This window comes from Nannospalax galili, unplaced genomic scaffold (genome assembly GCF_000622305.1).
Source record: "Nannospalax galili isolate Female #2095 unplaced genomic scaffold, S.galili_v1.0 scaffold286, whole genome shotgun sequence".
Taxonomy (NCBI): Eukaryota; Metazoa; Chordata; class Mammalia; order Rodentia; family Spalacidae; genus Nannospalax; species Nannospalax galili.
Window position 1 is genome coordinate 14,063,325 of NW_008359442.1, and position 23,297 is coordinate 14,086,621.

Here is a 23,297-nt window from a genome sequence, read left to right on the forward strand (position 1 = left end):
AAAGACGGTTTGTAGCCACCATGTGGGTGCTGGGAATTGAACCTGGATCCTCTGCAAGAGCAGTCACTGCTCTTAACTGCTGACCCACCTCTCCAGCCCCAGAAGAGATTTTTTTTTTAAGTATAATTATTTGTACATCAGAAAGAAATAAAACTCCCCAAATATAAAAGAATGCCAATTTACTTTTTATTTTTAAAAAATGTGTGTGGTACACACACATGTGCATGTTTGTACGTATATAGGTACACGTGCCCATAAAATTGTGTGTGTGTGTGTGTGTGTGTGTGTGTGTGTGTGTGTGTGGGCCCAAGTCTTCCTCCATCTTACTCATTGAGGCAGGATCTCTCAATCGAACCCAGAGCTTGTTGATAGAGCTGGTCTAGCTAGCCTGCTGGCACCTACCTTCGTATTACTGAGATTACAGGTTGCCTCCACACCCGCCCAGCTTTTCTGTGGAACTCTAGTTCTCATGTTTGTTGCTTCTGCAGCAAGTGCTTTAACTGCTGGGCTCATTTCCCCAGGTCTACTTTTTATTTGTCTTGCTATGCAGCCCCAAATGGCTTCAAACTCCAAATTCTCCTACTTCTGCTTTCCAACTGCTGGGATTACAGATATGTGCCAACATACTCTAAGGCAACATTTTCTTTGAAGAGTTAGGGGCCCAACAAAATACTATCCACACATTAGGTACTCACTCTGGCATTGTGCCATGTCCCAGTAACTCACTTTAAAAAATAAATTTGATTTCAATTATGGAGCATGTGTGTGTTATTTTTTAACACAATAACAACAACAACAAATCAGTATCCCAAGTAACCTCTGAAGATTCAAAATATGAACCTTTTACCATGTCTCACAAATACTCTGGCTTTGACCTTAGAATTCTCCACTCCTTTTCAACTCTACCATAATTCCCTTACTTCTAAGGTTTCAATCAAAGAATCTCTGCAACAAGGTCCTCACATGCTCTCTCCAGCTTGGAACACTTTTCACGCCCATCCTACTCATCCCTCAGTTTCAACTTCAATGTCCTACTTTTCAAATCCTTTTCTGACCCAAGTCTAGAACAGGTAGGCACACTACTCTGCACTACCATCTATAAGATGTTTATTGTGTTGAAGAACTGGTCCCTAAGGTGGTGACACTACTGAAAGCTGAGTGGATCACAAGGATCCAATCAGTTCATAGCTGAGTGGACTACAAGAAAGTTACACCTGGTTAGATAAAGTTGGTCACTTAAGGGCTTCCCTTTGAAGGCTTTATCTTGCCCTTGGAGTCCCTTCCTCCCCAAACCCTTGCTTTCTGGTGGCCATGCAGTAAATATGTTCCCACCTCCTTAATATTAAGCCTTGCCACAGACCCAAAACAATGGAGCCAGCCAATCCTGTACTAAAACTTCTGAAATTGAATCAAAATACATCTTTCCTTCTTTAAATTGTTTATTATCAGGCAGGCATGTTTAGTGACAAAAAACTATCACAGGCTAAGGTTCATGAAAACAAGACTATAATCTTTCTTAAGACTTGTATTTTGGGGCTGGAGAGATGACTCAGCATTGAAGAGCACTGACTGCTATTGCAGAGGACCCGGGTTTCATTCCCAGCATCCACATGGTGGCTAACTGTCTAACTCCAGTTCCAGGGGATCCAACAGCTTCTTCTGACCTCCTTGGGCATGACTCAGGTGCACTTACAAACATGTTGGCAGTACACTCATGCACATAAAATAAAAATAATAAAAGAAAAAAAAAAAAAAAAAAACTTGTACTTCGGTAACAAAAGGTTCCCAACTATGGCACTGCTGGCTCTGGAGTTTGTTGTAGGGACAGTTCTATGCATTTTAAGATGTAAAGCAGGCCCAGTCTTTACTCAGGTACCAGAAACACTCCTTCAGCTGCAACACTGAAAATGTTTGCAGACATTGCCACATGCCACTTGGAGACAAATCTCCCCAAATGAGAACCACGGCAGCCTGGTACATTATCAATTTTCACACCTTCTATAAATGCCATTCCAGTCCAATGCACCACCATCATCTGCCAGCTGCATCAATACATGGTTTCTAATTAGGATTGTGGCTTTTTTCCTTGTCCTCTATCCATACAGCAAATAAAAGAGATCCTTTGAAAAATCAATCAAGTCAGTCTGGTGCTCAAAACCTTCCAATAAATTTGCATTACAATCTGCATAAAAGGACTTAAACAGGACTGCTAGCTACCTTGCCTAATCTTCCACTCCCCCCTCCCCCAAGTCTTTGAGTACATTCCCTCCTCAGCCTCTGTAGCTCTTGGCCTGGATTTTTCTTCCCCAGATGTCTACTCTCTCCTTTACACAAGTCTTTCAAGCATCCTTCCCCATAAAAATTTCCCTAATCAATATTTCTTGTTACTCTACTCAGTTTTTTTTTTTTTTTTTTTTTTTTTTTTTTTTATCTCCCTGTAGCCCCAGCTGACCTAGAACTCACTATGTAGACAAAGCTGGCCTCAAACTCAAGAGATTTGCCTGCTTCTGCTTCCATCTTGCAAGTGCTGGGATTTAATGACGTGTGCTACCATACCTGGCTAATTTTTTTTTTTTTCTTTTTAAAGTATTGACAAGGTTATAAACTTTGGGGATCTGTGGACTTAGCAAACACTGAGTAAAGATATTCAGAAAGCATTCAGTAAAATCTAGTTTAGGTTAAGTTCTATTTCCAGTTTACTCTGTACTTCTACCACCCACTCACTCCCACTAAAAAAGTGTATCTACAGAGGTGGGGATATAATTTAGTGAAGTAATTGCTTAGCACGTGTGAAGTCCTAAGTGTGATCCAAAGTATCACAGAACAAACAAAAACACACATATACAGCCTTACCCAACACACACATACACACATATACATACATACACACACACACACACACACACACACACACACATCAGTAAAAATAAATAAGCAAGACTGATTCAGGTCTATAAACAGGACTCATTTAGAAATTTAGATAATTAGTATCACTCCCTGCCAAACATCTTTAAACATATTGTTTAGGGTATGCATTCAGACAGTTATAAAAGTAGGGAAAAAAATCCACTCTCCTCAAATCTTTTTAAAGAACCATCTGATAAGAAAGAATGTCTTTTCTTTCCTGAATGGAAGAGGGGGGAAAATGAAAGAATCACTACCTTCTTACCTTCAACCCGTGATTCCAAGTGTCTATCCAACTCTGAATCTCTTTTCACTGCTTCATCTGAGACCTTGGGGGCATTTGAAAAGCAAACTAATACAATACTCATGTTATCTCGACTTCCCTGCGTATTAAGAAAGAAAAAGGAATTTTTTTGTTATAGTCCAACAACTTGCTATTATTTAGTTCTAGAATTACTTTAAGCAATTAAAATATAGTCATCCAGAATGTATACATTAGACACTCTTATTTCAAAGAACCATTTAAAATACAACCTGAAGAAACAAGATGTCTAAGTAAGAGTGAATCTGTGGTAATTTTTGAATTTTCTGTATAACTATTCTTTTCTTAAATAAAAGGGAAGTCACTTTATTGTAATAAATTCTCAAATAAAAACATCACTTACATGGTTTAATGCAGCCATTCCAACACTTGCTCAATTCCAAACTCTATACAACTCATTGAACTTTTATACAATTAGAATATTGATTCTAAACTTTCACTATCAATTACATTTTTATGCACTATCCACCACAAGAAAGAGAAAAAACCTTAACCATTGACAGTTAAAGCTAGAGACACAATTAGCTTTACATCCTTTCATGAATCACATGTCTTTTACCTGCATTTCATTCTTCATCCCCTAATATTATCCTTTCTTGTTTGCCTTTCTAAATCTTACACTATAACTATACATACATTTGTGTGTGTGTGTGTGTGTGTGTGTAGACACATGTATAAATTATAGGCTGGGATCCAAATAGGAGGAATAATATGTGGTTTTTTTCTTTTTGAAATTGGGTGACCTTGCTTAATATTAAACATTCTAACTCCATCCATTTTCTTGCAAATTTTGGGACTTAATTTTTCTTTAGTGCTGAATAATATATATATATGCATGCTAGTAGCTTAAAAAAAAATAAGTAGCTAGGAATACATCTAACCAAGAGAGAAAAAAACTTCTACAATGAAAACTTCAAGACACCGAAAAAGATAATCAAAGACTGCACAAGACTGGGGCTAAAAAAAAAAGAGATGGCTCAACAGTTAAGAGGACTGGCTGCTCCTGCAGAGGACCAGGGTTCCATTACCAGCACCCACATAATGGTTAACAACATCTGTGGATCCAGTTCCAGAGGAATCCAATGCCCTCTTCTGGCCTCCTTAGATACAGCATGGCATGTGTACACTTATAAGCAGGCAAAACACTCATATACATAAAACATTAAAAAAAATACACTAGACTAACCAGGTGTAGTGGTGTATGCCTTTAATCCCCACACTCAGGAGGCAGAGGCAGGCAGATCTCTGTGAGTTCAAGGCCAGCCTGGTCTACAAAGTAAGTTCCAGGCCAGCTGAGGCTACAGGGAGACCCTGACTCAAAAAAAGACCAAAAAAAAAAAATTGCTCTTATCTATATAAAACTTTAGTAGAAAGACCCATCAGAAGTATATAACCAGATGCTTAATATCTGGAAAACCAGGACTTCAAAACTGGCCAACTAATTTCATGCCTCAATGAAATAACTTAGTATTAAAATACCGCATTTGGTTATAGGTATATACACATGAATATATCATGTGAACGTAACTAAAGCAAAAATAAGAATATTTAAACTACATAAGATATTCAAACTACCAAACATTGCTATGATTTTTAAAGCAATTTTAAGAAAAAAAGAATGACTGGCAAATACTTTTAGAAATCTAGTTTCTTCTAACCATTTCCTATCTTGTTAACAAGAACACTGTTAACTCCTAATCAATATGCTGTACATAAAAGTTCTATTTGATCTTTATAAATTATGAAGTATAAACCCCATCATTTTAAAATTAATTGAGGGGCTGGAGAAATGGCTCAGAGGTTAGGAGCACTTACTGCTCTTGCAGAGGATTCAGATTTAGTTCCCAGCACCCACACGAGAGCTAACCATCTATAACTCCAGTACCAGGGGATCCTATGCTCTTTTCTGGCCTCTGTGGACAGTGCATATGGGGAAACTTACACACATGCAGACAAAACACTCATACACATTATATACATTAAAAAACAAAAAAGTTGCCAGGCTTGGTAGCGTACACTTCTGATCCTAACACTTGGGAGGCAGAGGCAGAAGAAGGCAAATTTCTGTGATATCAAGGCTAACCTGGTTTACATAGCCAAGTTCCAGGTCATCTGGGGCCACAAGGAGACCTTGTCTCAAAAACAAAACAAACAAAAAATGTTTGTGGCCCTCCAAAGATATTAAAGGATGCAATTTTCATTTGGATCTCTGCAGGGGTGACTTCAATGCTGCTTCTACTTCTATGTAAAGATTTCCCCCAAACACAAAGCCCAAGTATGGCTTTTCTCCCCCCCTGTGAGGGAGGGTCCCTGTTTTTGAGACAGGGTCTCTCTGTAGCCCCAGCTGGCCTGGAACTCACAGAGATCCACCTGATTCTGCCTCCCCAGTTGCTGGGATTAAGGGCGTGCACCGCCACATCTAGCATGTTTCAGTTTTTATAGGGCTATAGAGTACTTTGTTTCTTCAGTTTGCTAGAGACAATTCATCCTTACATAATCAGTATAAAGTTTTAATTAAAGCCAGAGTTGAAACTTGTTTTTATGAAAGTTCAATAGGTATTTTTAAACTGGTTATTTTCAGTACCTCTTCCTGTACACTTTTCAATAAACAGCAGTGATACACTAAAGAATTTGAGCACTAGTAAGTACTAAGTCAAGGCAGTGTCCTGCCAAAAATGAGGATACCTAAATTTAAGCAGAACAAAGTTCGATGCTGTTGGCTCTAAAGCTAAGTATCACATAATAACAAAGAAGTGTCCAGGAACATGCCTTCACACAGCATCTGGGATAGTTTGAGAGGTTGCAGTGACAAAAGGAAATCCTGATAAAAATGAATGTGATATGGGAAATGAAGGTGGCCAGGTTCAGTGCTTCCAAGGTTTGCGAAGTTGTGTATAACAGGAACACATGTCACACCAAAGTGTTTTTTAAAAAATGAAATATTTTATTGCATTCCTGGATCAAATAGAATTTTAAAAACATTTATTTTACATTTTAGTGCTTGGCCTGCATGCATGTATGTATGTATGTATGTATGTATGTATGAGCATCACATGCATGCCTGGTGCCCAGAGGCCAGAAAACAGCACTGGATTTCCTAGAACAGAAGTTATAGATCATTGTAAGCTGCCATGTGGGTCATGGAAATCAAATCTATGTCTTCTGAAAGAGCAGCATATGCTCTTAAGTACTGAGCTATTTTTCCAGTACTGAAATAAAAATATTTTTTTAATTTTATTAGGACTTATAGCATCAAGAAGCTAATCACTAATACTTGAAACTGGTAACTATCAATCTGGGCTAAGGAGTGCTATGAAAAAAATTACTCAGACACTAGAGTAACATGACCAGGAAATACAGAAATCTCCACACTGAATTTTATGTATATTGTACTTTCATAATCAATTCTTCTTTCTTCCACGTATTAAAAATAGCCAGAGCCGGTGAGATGTTTCAATGGCTGAAAGAGCTCGCCACCAAGCCTGATGACCTGAATTCAATTCCTTTGACCCACACACATAGTGAAAAGGAGAGAACCAACTACAAAAAAATTTCCTTTGACATCTACACACTGTGGTACACTCCCAAATAAATACACAAAGAATAAATGTAGAAATAATTTTCCAAACCAGCCAACCACACTCTAACATTTTATGTCTGCTTTTGCCTTACTTATGAAGATATTTTCTACAAACTACAATGGGAAAGTACTGAGTTTAGCACTAAAAGTACTCTGGGGATACATAAGTACATTTTCCATGCAGAAATAATCTAGAATGATTTCAAAAATATCTTCTTCAATTATATCCAATGATCAGACCCAATCCATGTTTTTAAACTTCTGAGAGGCAGTACATAAATGGTATATAAGGAAATCAAGTATTTTAAAAGAACAATTTCAGCTGGGCGTGGTGGCACACGTCTTTAATCCCAGCACTCAGGAAGCAGAGGTAGGCGCATCTCAGTGAGTTCAAGGCCTACCTCATCTACATAGTGAGTTCCAGGCCAGCTGGGGCTACAGGGAAAACCTGTCTCAAAAAATATATATACAAGTGAATATATATGCACATACATACACATATTTGCCTCTGCAGGTGGTTTTTAACAAATATTTCATTATTTTTATGTTTATGTATGTGTCTATTGCCTGCGTGTAAGGGCACCCATATCATGCCATGCCCACAGAGGACAGAAGAGGGCGTCAGGTCCCCTGGAACTGGAGTTACAGAGGGTTGTTAGCTGCAAAAAAAACCCCAAAAAACAGTAAAAGAATGATTTCAAGGACTACAGAGGTCTGTAAGAAAAAGCAAATAACAAAGTACCATGCACACCATGATCCATTTCTGCAAAATGGAAAAACAAAACCTTATTTTAGGCTTACACATTTGTATTAGTAAATAGAGAACTATTTGGAAATACACAGTCAACTGTGAGAAGTACTAAGTAAACTATAGTTTACTGTGAGAAGTAAAAGACTGAAAAGGAGGAACATAAAGATGAGCACCCTTACTTCCAAACACCTTTCTATTTATTACAAAAAAAAAAATTGCTAATTTTCTAACAACTGAAAAAAAGGGGAAAGTTCCACCACCCCATTGGGAAACAATTTTTCAGGCACAAAACACCAAAACACACACATACATACATGATTCTTTATCAAGCCTTTCTGAGAAACACTGCTAAAGATAAAATTTAATTCTAGTATTAGCTACAGCAGCACTCATAAAGTCTGTGACTTAAAAGTATCTTTTAATATCAAATGCCATTGCTTTATTTGTAAACTGGAAATAAAAATTTATTTTCTTCACCTCAGAAGATAACTATGAAGATTAAATATGTATGACTTATAAATTATAAAATGCTACACAAATAGCAGTTACTTATTTTATGAAACCTGAAATTAGTTGCCAGTAAACACCACGAACAGCAATAAACTGGGAAGGCAGCTTTCTTAGGGACTAATTCAAGTTGGGTAATACCTGACCAGAGTCACCTGACACCTGTAATGTAACATTGTTAAACGGCAACCTAAAAAATGATGTATCATAAACAACTATAATGCTAACTACCTCAAATGGTGGTTGTGAAAATTAAACGAGCTAAAACATCTGTCAAGTGCTAAGAACAGCAGACGGCTCACAGAAAGCAGTAATTTCCCAATACTACTGTGATTATGATTATGATGATTACTACAACCTTCCAAGGTTTCTAGAGCTAACATACAAAAAAATCTATAAGCTATGAAGGCATAACTGCTAGAAAATACTGACTTTGGGTAACATCTACTTAACAGGATCTTCTTTATTCTCCTCTTAAAACAGGTAATAACCCATTAAGCAATCTCTGTTTTCCCTGGATTTAAAATTCTATATTCATTTTTTTCTATTAAATTTCAAGTAATCATATCCTAGTCTATAATACAGCTAACCTTTGGTTTTACAATACAAACAAGTAGAATGACAAAATTATGCAATTAAAAAAGTGGAAAACGGAGGCTAGAGAGATGGCTCAAGAGGTTAAGAGCAATGACTGCTCTTCCAGAGGACCTGGGTTTGATTCCCAGCACCCACATGGCAGATATCAGCCATCTGTACTTGGGTTCCAGGGGGATCTTACACCTCTCCCGACCTCGGCAGCACGGCACAACACAGGTGCATTTATACACATGCAGGCAATAACCTCATACACATAAAATAAAAATAAAAAGACATTTTAAAAATATTTTTTAAAAATGGAAATAGGTTTAATTCTGTAATTTCAAGAGGCTAGAAAAAAATTAACAAAAGCCTGCTTTTTAACCAAAACCAAGTTTTTAAAAATTGATTGCGATTTGAATGCAAGTTTATTCAAAGAAACTATATGATGATCAATTTCCACTCAAGTAGAATGGATGACTGCCCCAACTTCCATCTGTTACTACCGAGCTTTCCAGGACTGTCTAAAATCTTTTAACACCACTTTCATGAATATTTATTTAAACTGATAAACACTATCAAGAATGGATACACCACCTGCACCAGCATCAATTCAATCTCATTCAAAGGGGTAGTCACAGTTCCTGAAAACTAGCATTCTTTTGGGAGTACAGTTTGCACCCAGACTAAATTTTTTTTCTAAATAAACTTTTGGTTATTCTCTCACAACCACATTATTCATGTAACAGAATGCTATGGAGTCATGAAAATTTGCAGTTCAATATTTATAAACATAGAGCTCTCTATTGATGAAATAAGTAGGCACAAACACACAAAATAAAAATGTAATAATTATTTTAAAATACTCTAAAGCAGTTTTGTGTGGTTAGGAAGGCACTTGAGTTTGTTGCTGGCCTGGGCTATATATGACTTGGCTTAAAAAAAAAAAAACCAAACCAAAACACAAAACCTGAAACAAACTGAAACTAGAAAGATTCACACATCATAACAATGGAAGTACCTGATTTGGGTGGGGCAAAATTGCATGCTGCTTTCTTTGAATTGCCTGTATTAGTGTATTCCACTATTACACATACTTAAAAAAAAAAAATGTCATTAGAGAAAATGCTTCTTTCACTTACACAACTACTTTAATCTCAAACACAACTACTTTAATCTCAAAAAGCTGTAGAAGGGTCGGAGAGAAGTCCCCGAGGTTAAGAGTACCAGCCGCTCTCGCAGAGGACCCAGGTTTGGTTCCCAGAACCCACATGGTGGCTAACAACCGTCTGTAACTCCAGTTCCAGGACACCCTCTTCCGACCCCTGCAGCATTGCATGGCACGGGTGCACTTACACATATGCAGGCAATACACTCATACACATAAATATAATAAAAATAATTTTTAAAAAAAGCTGTAGGAAATGGGAGAGTGGGTTCAGCATTAAAAGCACATGTTGCTGCTGGGTGTGGTGGCACATGCCTTTAATCCCAGCACCCAGGAGGCAGAGGCAGGCAAATCTCTACATTCAAGGCCAGTCTGGACTACATAGCAAGTTCCAGGCCAGCTGGGGCTACAGGGAAACCATCTCAAAAAGACCAAAAATAAATAAAAAAATAAATAAAAGAGTGCATGTTGCTTTTGCAGACAACCCAAGATGAGTTCCCTGCCCAACATGGCAATTCACAATCCCCTTTAACTCCAGTTCCAGGGGATGTGACACCCTCTTCTGGCTTCTGTGGGCACCAGGCACACATGTGGTGCATATACATGCATACAGACAGGCAAAACACACAAAATAAAAAACAAGCTGCAGGACAGACTTATTCCACTTACAGTCCAAGAAACACAGTTACTTTCTATTTAGTCATTGACAGCCATTAGTAATTTTTTGCTAAATTCACACTGAAAAGTAAAGATACAGTGAACTAAAAATAAAATCAAAGGAGCTGAAGTACTGCCATTCAAATCCTTTAAGCTGACTTGTGGTACTGTCAGGACTTAAAAGTTTGTTTTTGAAAAAATTCTCTCCATTTTATGGTAAGAAGTATATTTCACCCAAACCTAGGTACTTCCAGAGAGCCCCCCCCACCTCAAAATCTTTCCCCATTTTCTGATCAAGATGCATTCACTCAAAAAAAAATTTTTTTTTTACATTTATTTATTTTATGCTTATGTCTGTTTGTCTGTGCAAGGTCATGGGTCAACTTGCAGGGGTTACTTCTCTCCTACCACTATGTGAATCAAACTCAGGTTTATCAGTCAGACTTGGTGGCAACTGCCTTTACCCACTAAGCCATCTCAATGGCCAACAGAGATCCTTTTATCAAATTGTCTGGCTATGTTTATACCTATCACAAGCAAGTGTAGTAGGGGAATGAAATGGATCTAACCTAAGCAGAATAAATGAGTCGTCTTTAACAAGTCAGTTTCGCCTTGACATCTTTTTAGTCACAGAATACTTACTTGCTTGTATACCTAGATACTTGCGAGATAACTGAATTTTATTAATTTCTATTATAGATCCTTTCAAAAGATTTACCTGAGAGAACTATTTTAAAGACAATTAAATAGTCAAATATACTCCAGATTTTTTTTTTGCTTCTGTTGCATCAAGTTATGATTCAAGAAATTATAGGAATTCCACAAGAATTCTTCATAGGGGAGCTGGAGAGATGCCTCAGTAGTTAAGAGCGCTGGTTGCTCTTCCAGAGAATCAAGCCAAGTTCAGTTTCCACCACCCACATGGAATCTAACAAGATCTGTAATTCTAGTTCCAGGGGGATCAAATCTGGCACACTTCACATTTGCAGGCAAAACACACATAAAAATAAATTTTTAGAAAAGAATTCTTCATAGATTACATATACATTTTAATCAGGGATAATAAAACATGTATAGGAACAGAATTTTAATTACCTTTATATAAGTACTATACTATCCTTATATTGCTTAGACAGTTAACATCTAAATTATATTAGAGCTTATAGGTAAGTCTTTTACTAGACAATGGGAGATAAGACAACTCATTCTTCATTTTTTAGGTGTTACGAAGTGCAGAACTAAATTTTACTTGGCTTGGCTGCTGCTGTAGCTCTTGGTATTTTACTGTATAAAGTCCAGAACTTTACTATATACATATTAAAGCTGCTTCAAAATCATGTAAGATGGCTACTGCCAACAACAAGAATTTGAATAAAAAGTCCTAGTTCTACACAGATGCTTTTGAACTATCGACAAGTCATAAAGTACTCAAATGACAACAAATGTCTCAAATTTAAATTTCACATTAGAAGGCTAGAGCAGATAAAGATGGAAAAAAACATTTCTTGTTGAAGTAAAAATATACAGGGTCTTATCTACAGAAAATAGCAAAAAATTTAAAAATCTGTTTGCTTAAGTTTACTTACTGTGTCTTGAAAATTAATATAGTGTGTTAGTTTTAATAAAAAAGCTACATACCTTATGTAAACAAGTGTCCACAACCCAATTGCACACATTCTCCAGGTCATCAGATACCTCAAGCCTAGACTTAACAAATTCACAGAGCTCCTCATTACTCATCACATCCCAGATCCCATCACAAGCCAAGATGATAAACTCATCGTCTTCTGCTCTTAAAATCTCATAAACCTCAGGCTCTGGAGAAACAAGTTGTTCTGTTGGGCCCTTGCCATCAACACATTTGTAATCATAGTCCCCCAGAGCACGAGACACTGCTAAAGAACCATTAACACGTTGTATCATTACACTGCCGCCTGCATTTTGGATTCGCTCCTTTTCCCCTGGATTACAAGGTTTGTGATCCTGGGTAGAAAAGCTGACTTGTCCATTCCTACACAGAACAGCACGTGAATCACCACAGTTGATAAAGTAGATATGTGTAGGTGAAATAAGAACTCCCACTGCAGTTGAACCGCTCCTGTCCATCCCATTTCTGAGGTCTGAAAAGTTACGCATATATTCATCAATTTTCAAAAAGCCAGTTCTGATACCAGTCTTAACATTTTCCACTGAAGGCTCAAGAGCAGATCCTGACTTGGTGGCTGCCCTAAAGTCTTCATTAGTAGTGATGTGTTCTAGTAAATGCGTTGAGCAGTAATTTGCCACTCGGGATCCAGCATGACCATCATAAACTGCAAAAAATGACCAGTTTTCCAAGCCGTGAGGAATACCCACGACAGCTGTGTGTGCATCTTCCATTTCCACTCTCCATCCTTGCATGCTGCTCAGGCCATAACGTAAACCATTCCCAGCACCATGAGCATTGTGTTTTTCAGTTTTGGGTTTATCCAAAAATGCACCCATGTTTAGTAATGTATCTGAAAGGAGAGAAAGAGAAAAAAAAAAGCAGCTGTTAGATGTTTAAATTTCATACAAAATATCTCTGGAGTGCTCTCATTTATTCTTAATTCTTAAGTATTTTTTTCAGTAGTGCCCTAACTCACTGAAATAACAAAAATTAAAAAAAACAAAAATTTCTCCCTACATCTTTTTTTAGATGGTAGTTTTTAAACCCCAGCATACTAGAAAGAATCCAACACAGCAAAATCTCTAGGTGTAGGATCTGGATAGCAATGCTTCTTAAAAGCACTCTGGTAATGAAAATGTACAGCTAAGCCAGGTATGGTGGTGCATGTGTAAAATCTCAGCAGTGGAAGGTAGGAGAGGAACAGGAGTTAAAGGCCAACTTGGGTTACATGAGATGCTGCCTTCAAAAATTTTAAAAATGTATGGCCAAGCTTGGAATTTTCTAGAGAGAAGACAACTAAGAAATAAAACTCAGTTAAGTTAGAAAAAGAAAAAAAAAATCAGCTGGCCATGGAAGCATACTCTTACAATCTAAGACAGTTGGGAGGCTGAGACAGATCAAGACATAGGTCTGGGCTACACCCAATAAGACCTGTCTAAAAACAAAGCAAAAGATCCTGAAACTGGGCTGCAAAACTGTGAAGATCATAGTAAATGCAGATTTGTTTGCCTGCTTCTGTTCCTCACTGCAGTGACTTACATTTTGTTTTCCCTCTGAAAGTCACCTGCTCAAGGTTCAAAGTCTTAAGAATGAGTAATCTAACTGATTGGGCTTAAATCACCAATATACTATATTTATATTTCCTTAGCAAGCTGACAATTTTTTTAAAGTAAAAAGTTCCAAATTGATCTTATCTTAAAGCTGGGATTCTCCCATAATTTTTCAAAACATTATAAAGTATTGCATATAGTACACATACAGAGTTAAAGAGTAATAAACTATAGCACCACAACATAGTTTATCAAGGACAAGAAAGTCTCCTATTAACTCTGGGTCCCTTTTCCTACCCCAGGTAGGCAATACCTTGAATTTGTAATTAGTATTCCTTGTAGTTTAACCATATTCATATGTGGCTTAGTTTCATATGCTTAGCAAGTCAGACTTGATGTATAGTGTATATTGTGCTACTGCTATTTTTCTTGCTCAACACTGGACTTCTGAGATTCGGCTATACTGGAACAGCTGAAGCTCATTCACTTTATTAAATTATGTGCCTGTACCATAATTTATTCTCTCTACTATCAGTTAATATTTGGGTAATTTTGTTTTTTGTTTTTTCATTTTATTATAATTAATGTTTTTTTGAATAATCTTGTTGCACCTGTATGAATTTTCCTATAATATATACCTAAACATCCAAGGGATTTAAAGTATGTAACTGATAGTTAGTAGGAATTTTTTTTCACAATAAAAATCAATAAAAATCACAAAACAAACCATTTCAAATATGTACAAATATGTACTCCCCAAACATTTACTTAGTACCTTTTTTTTTTTTTTCCCAGTCCATTTGAGACAGGGTCTCCCAGTAGCCCCAGCTGGTCTAAACTCACTATGTAGACCAGGCTGGCCTTGAACTCACAGAGATCTGCCTGCCTCTGTCTCCCAAGTGCTGGGATTAAGGGCGTGTGCCATCATACCCAGCTCTGACTTAGTACCTTTTAAAACAATTACTTTCTTAACAAGTTACCATTACCTTGAATGTGAAAATAATGTGTTGTATGTTTTCCATTATCCAAATAAGTCCGTATCTTGCTGAGGAATTAATAACTTATTTTAAATTTCTAACTCTTTCAAAGCAAAAGAACTGTGTTAGAGACAACAAACAAACCTTTACATAGTAAAATATATATTTTTGATCACTTCTATCTCATTTACAAATACTGTAGATAACTCATTATATTTTAAGGGCTCTGCTAAAATTAAACACAATATTAAGAGCCATCTAAATTCTGGTTTCAATTTCTTTGCTGCATTAACTTGTGCATGAATGATGAAGGGACCTATTTTCACCTAAGCAACTACAACTTTTAATGTTTTAATGTGTATGAGTGTATTGCCTAAATGTATGTAAGTGCACCCGTGTCACGCAATATCCGAAGAGATCAGAAGAGGGCATCTGCTAGAACCTGAGTTATGGATGGTTGTTAGCAGCCATGTGGGTGCTGGAAACCGAACCTGGGTCCTCTGCAAGAGCTGCTAGCACTCTTAACCACTGAGCCATCTCTCCACACCCGGGGTTGTTTTTATTATCATGCTGTTGAGAATTCAAGTTTGTCTAGCATTTCTTTGTTGTTTTATTCAGACAGATACAGACACACACACACACACACACAGACACACGCACACGCACACACACACAGAGTATTTTCAAAGAACTACGACTTAGCAAATAACAGCAACATGGTAAAAACACCTCACTGGAATCCACCTCAAAGCAAATCTTCCATAGTTCTTCATCTGTTCTGGTAATCGTTACTTCAAATCAGTGATTCTACACATTCCAAAAGTACATTTTAATTTTTTTGTCATATATCCAACTATTGTTTCAGTCACTTTGACCATGGTCAGAAAGTGTTTCCCAGGAGGTATGGTAGTATATCTTCTACTATTCAATGAAGAACTGGGCTCAGAGTTGCTAAAGAAGGTAAAAGGTAATGTCCAATTATACACATCTTAAGGCAATGAACTGTGAAATAAGAAAAAGGAGCCTGGCACGGGGGCACACACCTTCAATCCCAGCACTCCGAGACAGAAGCAGGAGGATCTCTGTGAGTTCAGGGTCAGCCTGGTCTACTTAGCAAGTTCTAAGTCAGATCAGACCCACTGTCTCAAAAGAAACAAAAAAGAGAAAGAAAAAGAAAAATCAAGAAAAAGAACACCTGTGTATGGGCTCTAATTCTTAGCTGTACCGAGTACCTATTTTCCTAGAAAAGAACATCTCTTCCTGTTGTGGAATTCTGGGTTTGGTGATAGGTAAACTGCCAATAGTTGTGACTACATACAAGAATTTTGCTTACAAGGGACAGGCAGTTCAACTGGACATGCATTTCATAAAGACTGAATATTTCTTTTAAATAAAGCATTAAGGATTTTAACTAGATGTCTCTCTCATTCCTTGTTTTGCCTTGTGTTGGTTGCTTTGCTTTGTTTTGCCCACATTGAGCTGGAACTCACTCTACAGTATAGGATGGCTTCAAACTTAGGGCAATCTGCCTGTCTCATAGGTGTGAACCACTGTTCCCTGCTTCAAGTTCTGAATGAAAGTTAGCAAAGTACAAAGGTTTAATTTTTTTAGGGAAGGAGTCACCAATTTGACATGTTTAGTTTGGGGGAAATTATTCTATTTTTGAGACAGAAATCTTGCCACACAGCCTATTTGCCTTTAGACTCATGATTCTCCTGCCTTAGCTCTGAACACTAAGAATGCAGGTTTGTGTTACCACACCTAACTTAAAGAACTTTTTGATAGTAAAACCAGATGAAAAGCACAGCCTTAAAGAATTAAGTTTTACCTGATTCAATCTTGCCTCTCCGGATAATCTATAAAGCCTCAAGTAATGAACTTCAGACAAAGAACTGAGTTTAAGCATTTACTCCCTGTAGCTATGAGATGTCCCAACCTAAATCTGTAAGTCAGAGTTAGCAGGTGAGGAGGCATAAATTTTGACGCCTGGAAACAGAATGAGGACCAACTGACTTTGAAGAAATACTTCTTTACTATCCTGAATGAGTTATACTGAAAAGAAAGAACCAAGTTTAAAAGGAAGGCTATTGGCTGGAGAGACGGCTCAGCGGTTAAGAGCACTAGCTGCTCTTGCAGAGGACCCATAGCTCTAGTTCCAGGGACTCCAACGCCCTCTTCTGACCTCTGCATTGCACAACATGGGTGAACTTACATACATGCAGGCAATACACTTATACACATAGATTAAAAAAATGAATTTAAAAGACAAAAGGAAGGCTACAATCAAAAGGATTAGACTTTGGTGGGAGCTCCCAGGACCAAGAAGGTAAAGCAGGAGATAATGGCGAAGTCTGAGGTGGGCCTGGGGTACACAGTAAGTTCCAGGCCAGCTTGGGGCAGAACTGCAAAGCATACTCCCTTTCTCCCAAAAAGAGAGGACAGACTGACTGAAAGTCTATTTAAGAAGCACTTGGAGGTCTGACAGGCTTAAGTTAATTCTCTTAAAACCACCACCTACACATGCCATTGTACATACTAAAAACTATGCCAGCTTTTTTCTCCAAAGTTGAGGTAAATCTGCCTCTCCACTTCAGTTAAGGTATCTGTCACAGCCTTGACTCTACTTTCACAGGTGAAGTCATCTGCTAGTATATTAACTTTTTATTAACTAGCCCTACCTCTGCTTTGCTTTCCTATTAATTCTCCAAAGTAAGCTTTCTTAAAGGCAATGGAATTTTTGCTTTAGAATTCTCAATAAATTCAGAAGAAATTTTAAATTGCAGTTCTCTATCATCTGACCCCTATTTACTACAACCTTATTTCCTATCACTATCATTTAATGTTTACTGGTCAGAGTGGTCTCCTTTTTATTTACCCATAATAAGCTTGCTCCGCCATCTATGGACCTTGTTTTTGCTGTTTTCTCTTCCTAGAATGATCTTCATCCTTTACCTAACAGCCACATGGCTGGCTCCTTAATATACAATCTAACCCCAAATGCCAACTTGGGAAATTTTCTAATCTTAAGTATTACCCAAACACCATCACACCTCATTTTCCTGTTTATTTTGCTCATTCTATTGAAACTGTTTTTCCTTAAATTCTTTTTATTCTAATTAGATAGACACTCCATGAAAAGAACTCCGCTTGTCTTACTACAAAAACTATTCATGACACATAGTAGGCACTATGTAAGCCTTTGTGGAAAATATAAATGAATAAGCAAGTAAAGACTAAATAAAATAGCTGGCTTACAATTTAAAAAACACTTTCAAAGCTGGTGTGGTGGTGCACTCAGGAGGCAGAGGCACAGGCAGGCGGATCTCTGTAAGTTCAAGGCCAGCCTGGTCTACACAGCGAGTGCTAGGCCAGCTGGGGTTGTAGGGAGACCCTGCCTCAAAAAGAGCCCCGCCCCCAAATGCATTCAATAATGCTCACCTTGAGACCTACTGGGACTAGAAATGGGTGACCTAAGGCTCCCAAATCCAAGGACGGAAGATAAATGCGGTGATGTTAATTAGTATTTAGTGTCCCGAACACCAAATATATGAAACACAGCATTCTATTCAGAAAACTTATTTTGACAGAGACAACAATGAATCTAAAACATATCCCAAGAAGAATTAAGAAAAGGAAGTGGTTGAGAAATGGCTCAGAGGTTAAGAGCACTGTCTGCTCTTGAAGAGGACCTGCGTTCAATTTCCAGCACTCACATGGCAGCTAACAACAGCCCAAAACTCCAATTCCAGGGAATCTGATGCCGTTTTTTGTCCTCCACAGGCACTGCACCCATGGGTATATTTACATACATGTAGGCAAACTATTCATACACATAAAAGTAAAAATCTAAAAAGCAGGAAGATCAGAAAGCAAATATGTCAGGGGGTGGGACTGGTAGAGGATTCCTTGGAATAGAGGAGGCATTAAGCTCCAACAGGACTGATGGTGCACACTGAACTCTTGTAAAAGAAGAAAAGGCTTATTCATTTGTTCCAGAGCACAGATCCGGGATCAATGGATAAAAAGCAGGGCTCTGGTTAACACCAAGACCTTTTTTTAAACTGCATCAGTGCTGGGGATCAAACCAAGGTCCACATAGACTAGGCATCAGCTCTACTACTGCCCTAAGACATTTTAAAGAAAAGATTATCTTATTAGGGATGCTAAAGAAAGGAATACAGTCAGGTTGAAATCTGAAGTACAACTGTCTGTCAATCATTCAGCGAACATTTAAAATGTACATGCTGACTCCCCATTCTCTTCCATAAGAATTTAACACAGGCTTGGCAATGTAGCTCAATGTTTGAGCACATACTGAGCATATTGTGAGACCTTAGGTTTGGTCTCTTGCACCACAAAAATAAACACACCCAAGGTTATCTATATACTAGAATGCATCTATTTTTTTTATAAATACATGGAAATTAAGCATTGCTTTGTTGTGTACTATAAGCTGAAGTCAAAAGAGAATATGGAAAGATAACAAATAAATAGGGAGGAAGTTGAAGAGTATAAATCAGAAATTTTTTCCTTCATTAAAACAACGGGGATTTCCAGCTGGGCGTGGTGGTGCATGCCTTTAATCCCAGCACTTGGGAGGCAGAGGAAGGTGGATCTCTGTGAGTTCAAAGCTACCCTGGTCTACATAGTGAGTTCCAGGACAACTGGGGGCTACAGGGAGACTCTGTCTCAAAAAACAAAAAGAAAAAAATCATAAAATGATGGGATTATAGGGTTGGATTATTATAGGGTTGGTGAGATGGCTCAGTAGTTAAGAGCATTGGCTGCTCTTGCAAAGGACCCAGATTCAGTTCCCAGTACCCACATGGGTGCTAACATCTATCTGTAACTCCAGTTCCAGGGATCTGACACCCTCTTCTGATTTTTGCAGGCATTTAACAACATGGGTGCATTTACATACATGCACACACACACACACACACACACACACACACACACACATAAACATAAAATTTAAAAATTTAATGATGCAGGGCTGGAGAAATGGCTCAGCAGTTAAGAACACTGACTGTTCTTGCAGAAGACCCGGGTTCAATTCCCAGTACCCACATGGCAGCTAAAAACTGTCCTTAACTCCAGTCCCAGGGGATCCAACAGCCTCTTCTGTCCTCCTCAGGCACTGCACAACATGGGTGCACTTACCTACAAGCAGGCAATACACACATACACATAAAATAAAAATAAATATTAAAAAAATTAATGATTATAAATAGTACTTATAAAAAACATAAATATGAACGCAAAGGAAAACAACACTGGCAGCCTTTGCAGAGAAACTGGGTTCTGTTCCCAACACCCACATGGCCACTAACATGTAACTCCAATTCCAGGGAATGTGAGGCCCTCTTCTGGCCTCAATGGACGTTATACACATGTATTGTACTTACAGGCATGCAGGCAAGACACATTAAATGAATTTTTAAAAATTACTTTCTTCAATTGGCTCAATCTCCGTAATTATTAGGGGCTCAATAATTCTTTTTCTTTTTAAAAGTTTTCACTTATGTGTATGATTGGGTGTTAGTATGTGACACATATGTGTGAGTGCCCAAGGAGGCCAGAAGTGGGCATTGGATCCCCTGGAGCTAGAGTTACCAGGAGTTCTGAGTCTCCTAATGTGTGCTGAGAACCAAACTCAGGTCTCCTGCAAGAGTAATAATACACACACACAATGGCTGAGCCATCTCTCCAGCCCAATATGTTCTATTTCAACCTTATGTCTAAAATTTTTCCACAAAAATAACTTTTTAAGCTGGGCGTGGTGGTGCACGCCTGTAGTCCCAGCACTTGGGAGGCAGAGGCAGGCAGATCTCTGTTGAGTTCAAGGCCTGCCTGGTCTACATAGTGAGTTCCAGGCCAGCTGGGGCTGCAGGGGGACCCTGTCTCAAAAAGACCAAATAAATTAAATAAATAAGTAACTTTTTAAAGCTATCCTGATGCTGTCTTACAATTGTCCTGAAGGATGACTTGTTCTTAGAAGAAATACTTGTGTACTTCCCTTAAGCTATTAGACTATTGAGACAATGGATCTCAAGGAATTAAGAATTTCCCCAAGAATCTCATGATGGAAGAAGGAAAAGGCAGAGGTCTGATACCAACCATAAGAGGAGCTTGTCTCCAAGAAAGAAATTTCTTTCTTTTTTTTTTTTAAATTTTATTTATTAGTTTTTATTTTGTGTGTATGTATATATTGCTTGCATGTATATAAGTGCACCCCTGTTGTGCAATACTCTTGGAGGACAGAAGAGGCTGTCGGATCTCCTGGAACTGGAGTTACAGTCAGTTGTTAGCTGCCATGTGGGTGCTGGGATTCAAACCCGAGTCGTCTGCAAGAACAGCCAGTGTTCTTAATCGTTGAGCCATCTCTCCAGCCCCTCCAAGAAAGAAATTTCACACAATTCTGACAACCTGTCAGACCACCTTGCAGGAGAGACTAGAGGTAAGACAATGATGTGTCAATGATGGGTGAGACAATACACTGACCAGAACTACTTAGTTATGTATACATCTTGCCCTGTATTTAACTGTAGCTAAACCTCATGTCAGATATCCAAAATTAGACTTGGTCCACTGAACACTGGACCACTTTATTTGTTCCTTTTCCCAAAGTGGCCATGTTGATTTAGATCTCTTTTCTCTGTTTTTCACTATTGTCCATTTTTTTTTATTTCCTGTGGTCCTTATTGTATGGCAGGCAATATTTTAAATGCTTAACAAACCTTTAACCCTTTTAACATACACTTAAAAAAAAAACAAGTATTTAAGTATCATTTGACAAAGTACATACAAACTTCAACAAAGGACATTCAAAACACTGCAAAATTCCCTTCCCTGCCATTAGCATGCAGGGAAGCCTGCCTCTGGCAAGCTTTGTATTAGAACAGTACAATCTGTCAACCCCACCTGCTTCTTCTCAAAAGGATGAAGTGGTGTCAGGGATGCCTCTGGCTCATGGAAAAGACCTTTTCTGATAGTTCTTTGACTAATAAAAAAGTAACAATGATACTTCCTTTTCTATGAATTCAACATGCCAGATAGTATTATCAAGATATTGATATACACTGTATCAGTTAATCCTACTAGCAACCTAGTAAGGTTAGCATTCTATTTTTAGGGGTGTGTGTGTGTGTGTGTGTGTGTGTGTGTGTGTGTATGTATGTATGTGTGTGTATCTGTGCACTGGAGTGACTGTGCCTGCAGAGGCCCAGAGATGCTCCCCTTGGAGCAAGAGTTACAGACGGTTGTCAGCCACCCAACATCCGTTTTGAGAGCAGAAGGGGCCTTAATTGCTGAGCCATTTCTCTAGCTCAAAGTTAGCACTGTTTGCTTGCTTGCTTTGTTTTGTTTTTGAGACAGGGTCTCTCTGTAGCCTCAGCTGGCCTGGAACTTGCTATGTAGGCTGGCTGGCCTCCATCAGAGATCCACCTGCCTCTGCCTCTGCCTCCAGAGTGCTAGGATTAAAGGCATGTGCCACCACACCCAGCTGGGTTAGCACTTTTTAACACTCTCATTTTATAACTGAGAAAAATGAAATTCAAAGGAGTTTACTAGAAAAATTGGTGAAATCCAAGTAAAATCTAGAGTTTAGTTAACAGAATAATAATACTGGGTTTTTAGTTTTAACAGATGCAGCAGAAAAACATAAAAAGTTAACATTACAGAAAACAGGTTAAGAGATCTGAGGGAATTTTCTGTACTACCTTCCTACCTTATATGAATCTAAAACTATTTCAACACTGAAAGTTTATTTTAAGTGGAAAATAATGGCTGTGGTACATGTAGCTCAGTTCAGAGTGCTTGCCTAGCATGTAGCCAATGTACTGTTAAAACTATGTAGTTACTATGTGGTATTATGTAAAGAACAGTAAGAAAAAAAGTCTGTACACTTTCAGTATAAGCATAACCACTATAGGCCAAACGTACACAAGGAACAAGGCAAACAAACTTGGGAGTGCTGAAAAGAAACTGAAGATCTGTATGCCAACTGGAGGAGGTTCAGACAGCGTGCCTACACACCACTGCATTCACATCAACTTAATTCAAATGCCTGGTGAGCAACAAATTCAAGTTTTTATTTTGGAACCTCCTGGCATTTTTACCCCCTCCAAACATTTCCAATCTAGTTGGTTGAATCTGCAGGTACAGAACCTGCAAATACAGATGGCCAACTGGATGAAGAACCTAAAACCAAACACAGGGTAGAATGGTGGTTGGGGGGCAGGGGAAGATGGAACAGGAAGACACTGGTGAGGGGATATAAATGTGCAATCAGATAGGTGTAATATACTATATATTTATGCTGGGCATGGTTGGTGCATGCCTGTGATCCTAGCACTTGAAAGGCTAAGGCAGAAGGAACACAAATTTAAGGTTATCCTGGGCTACATAACAAGACCCTACTCCAAAAAACATATTTAAGGTAACAGTTGTTATCCAGCTTAATCCAACCACGCCACATCATATACATACATATTATGTATGCAAGTATATATGCATTCATACATGTATCACTTTGTACCTCATAATACAATTTCAATGTGTCAATTTCGAAAAACAAAATTAAAATAGAAATTTTCTATAAGAAAAATCAGGTTAAGAAAACCATCTCAAAAGTTAATTCCCCACATTCTCTCAGA

General features: G+C 38.1%; 1 protein-coding gene across 3 annotated transcripts in view; it reads right to left on the bottom strand.

Annotated features, from left to right (window-relative positions):
• Positions 1–23,297, bottom strand: part of Ppm1b (protein phosphatase, Mg2+/Mn2+ dependent 1B) — a 70,461-nt gene that overhangs the window by 23,792 nt on the left and 23,372 nt on the right. For all 3 annotated transcript variants that reach the window (XM_008823082.3, XM_008823083.2, XM_008823081.3), the window contains exons 2-3: positions 12,104–12,963; positions 3,170–3,287 (exon numbers count right to left, since the gene is read on the bottom strand). In XM_008823082.3, the coding sequence (XP_008821304.1) occupies positions 3,170–3,287; positions 12,104–12,949 (964 nt within the window). In that variant the 5' untranslated portion in view covers positions 12,950–12,963. The remainder of the gene's footprint in view (positions 1–3,169; positions 3,288–12,103; positions 12,964–23,297) is intronic.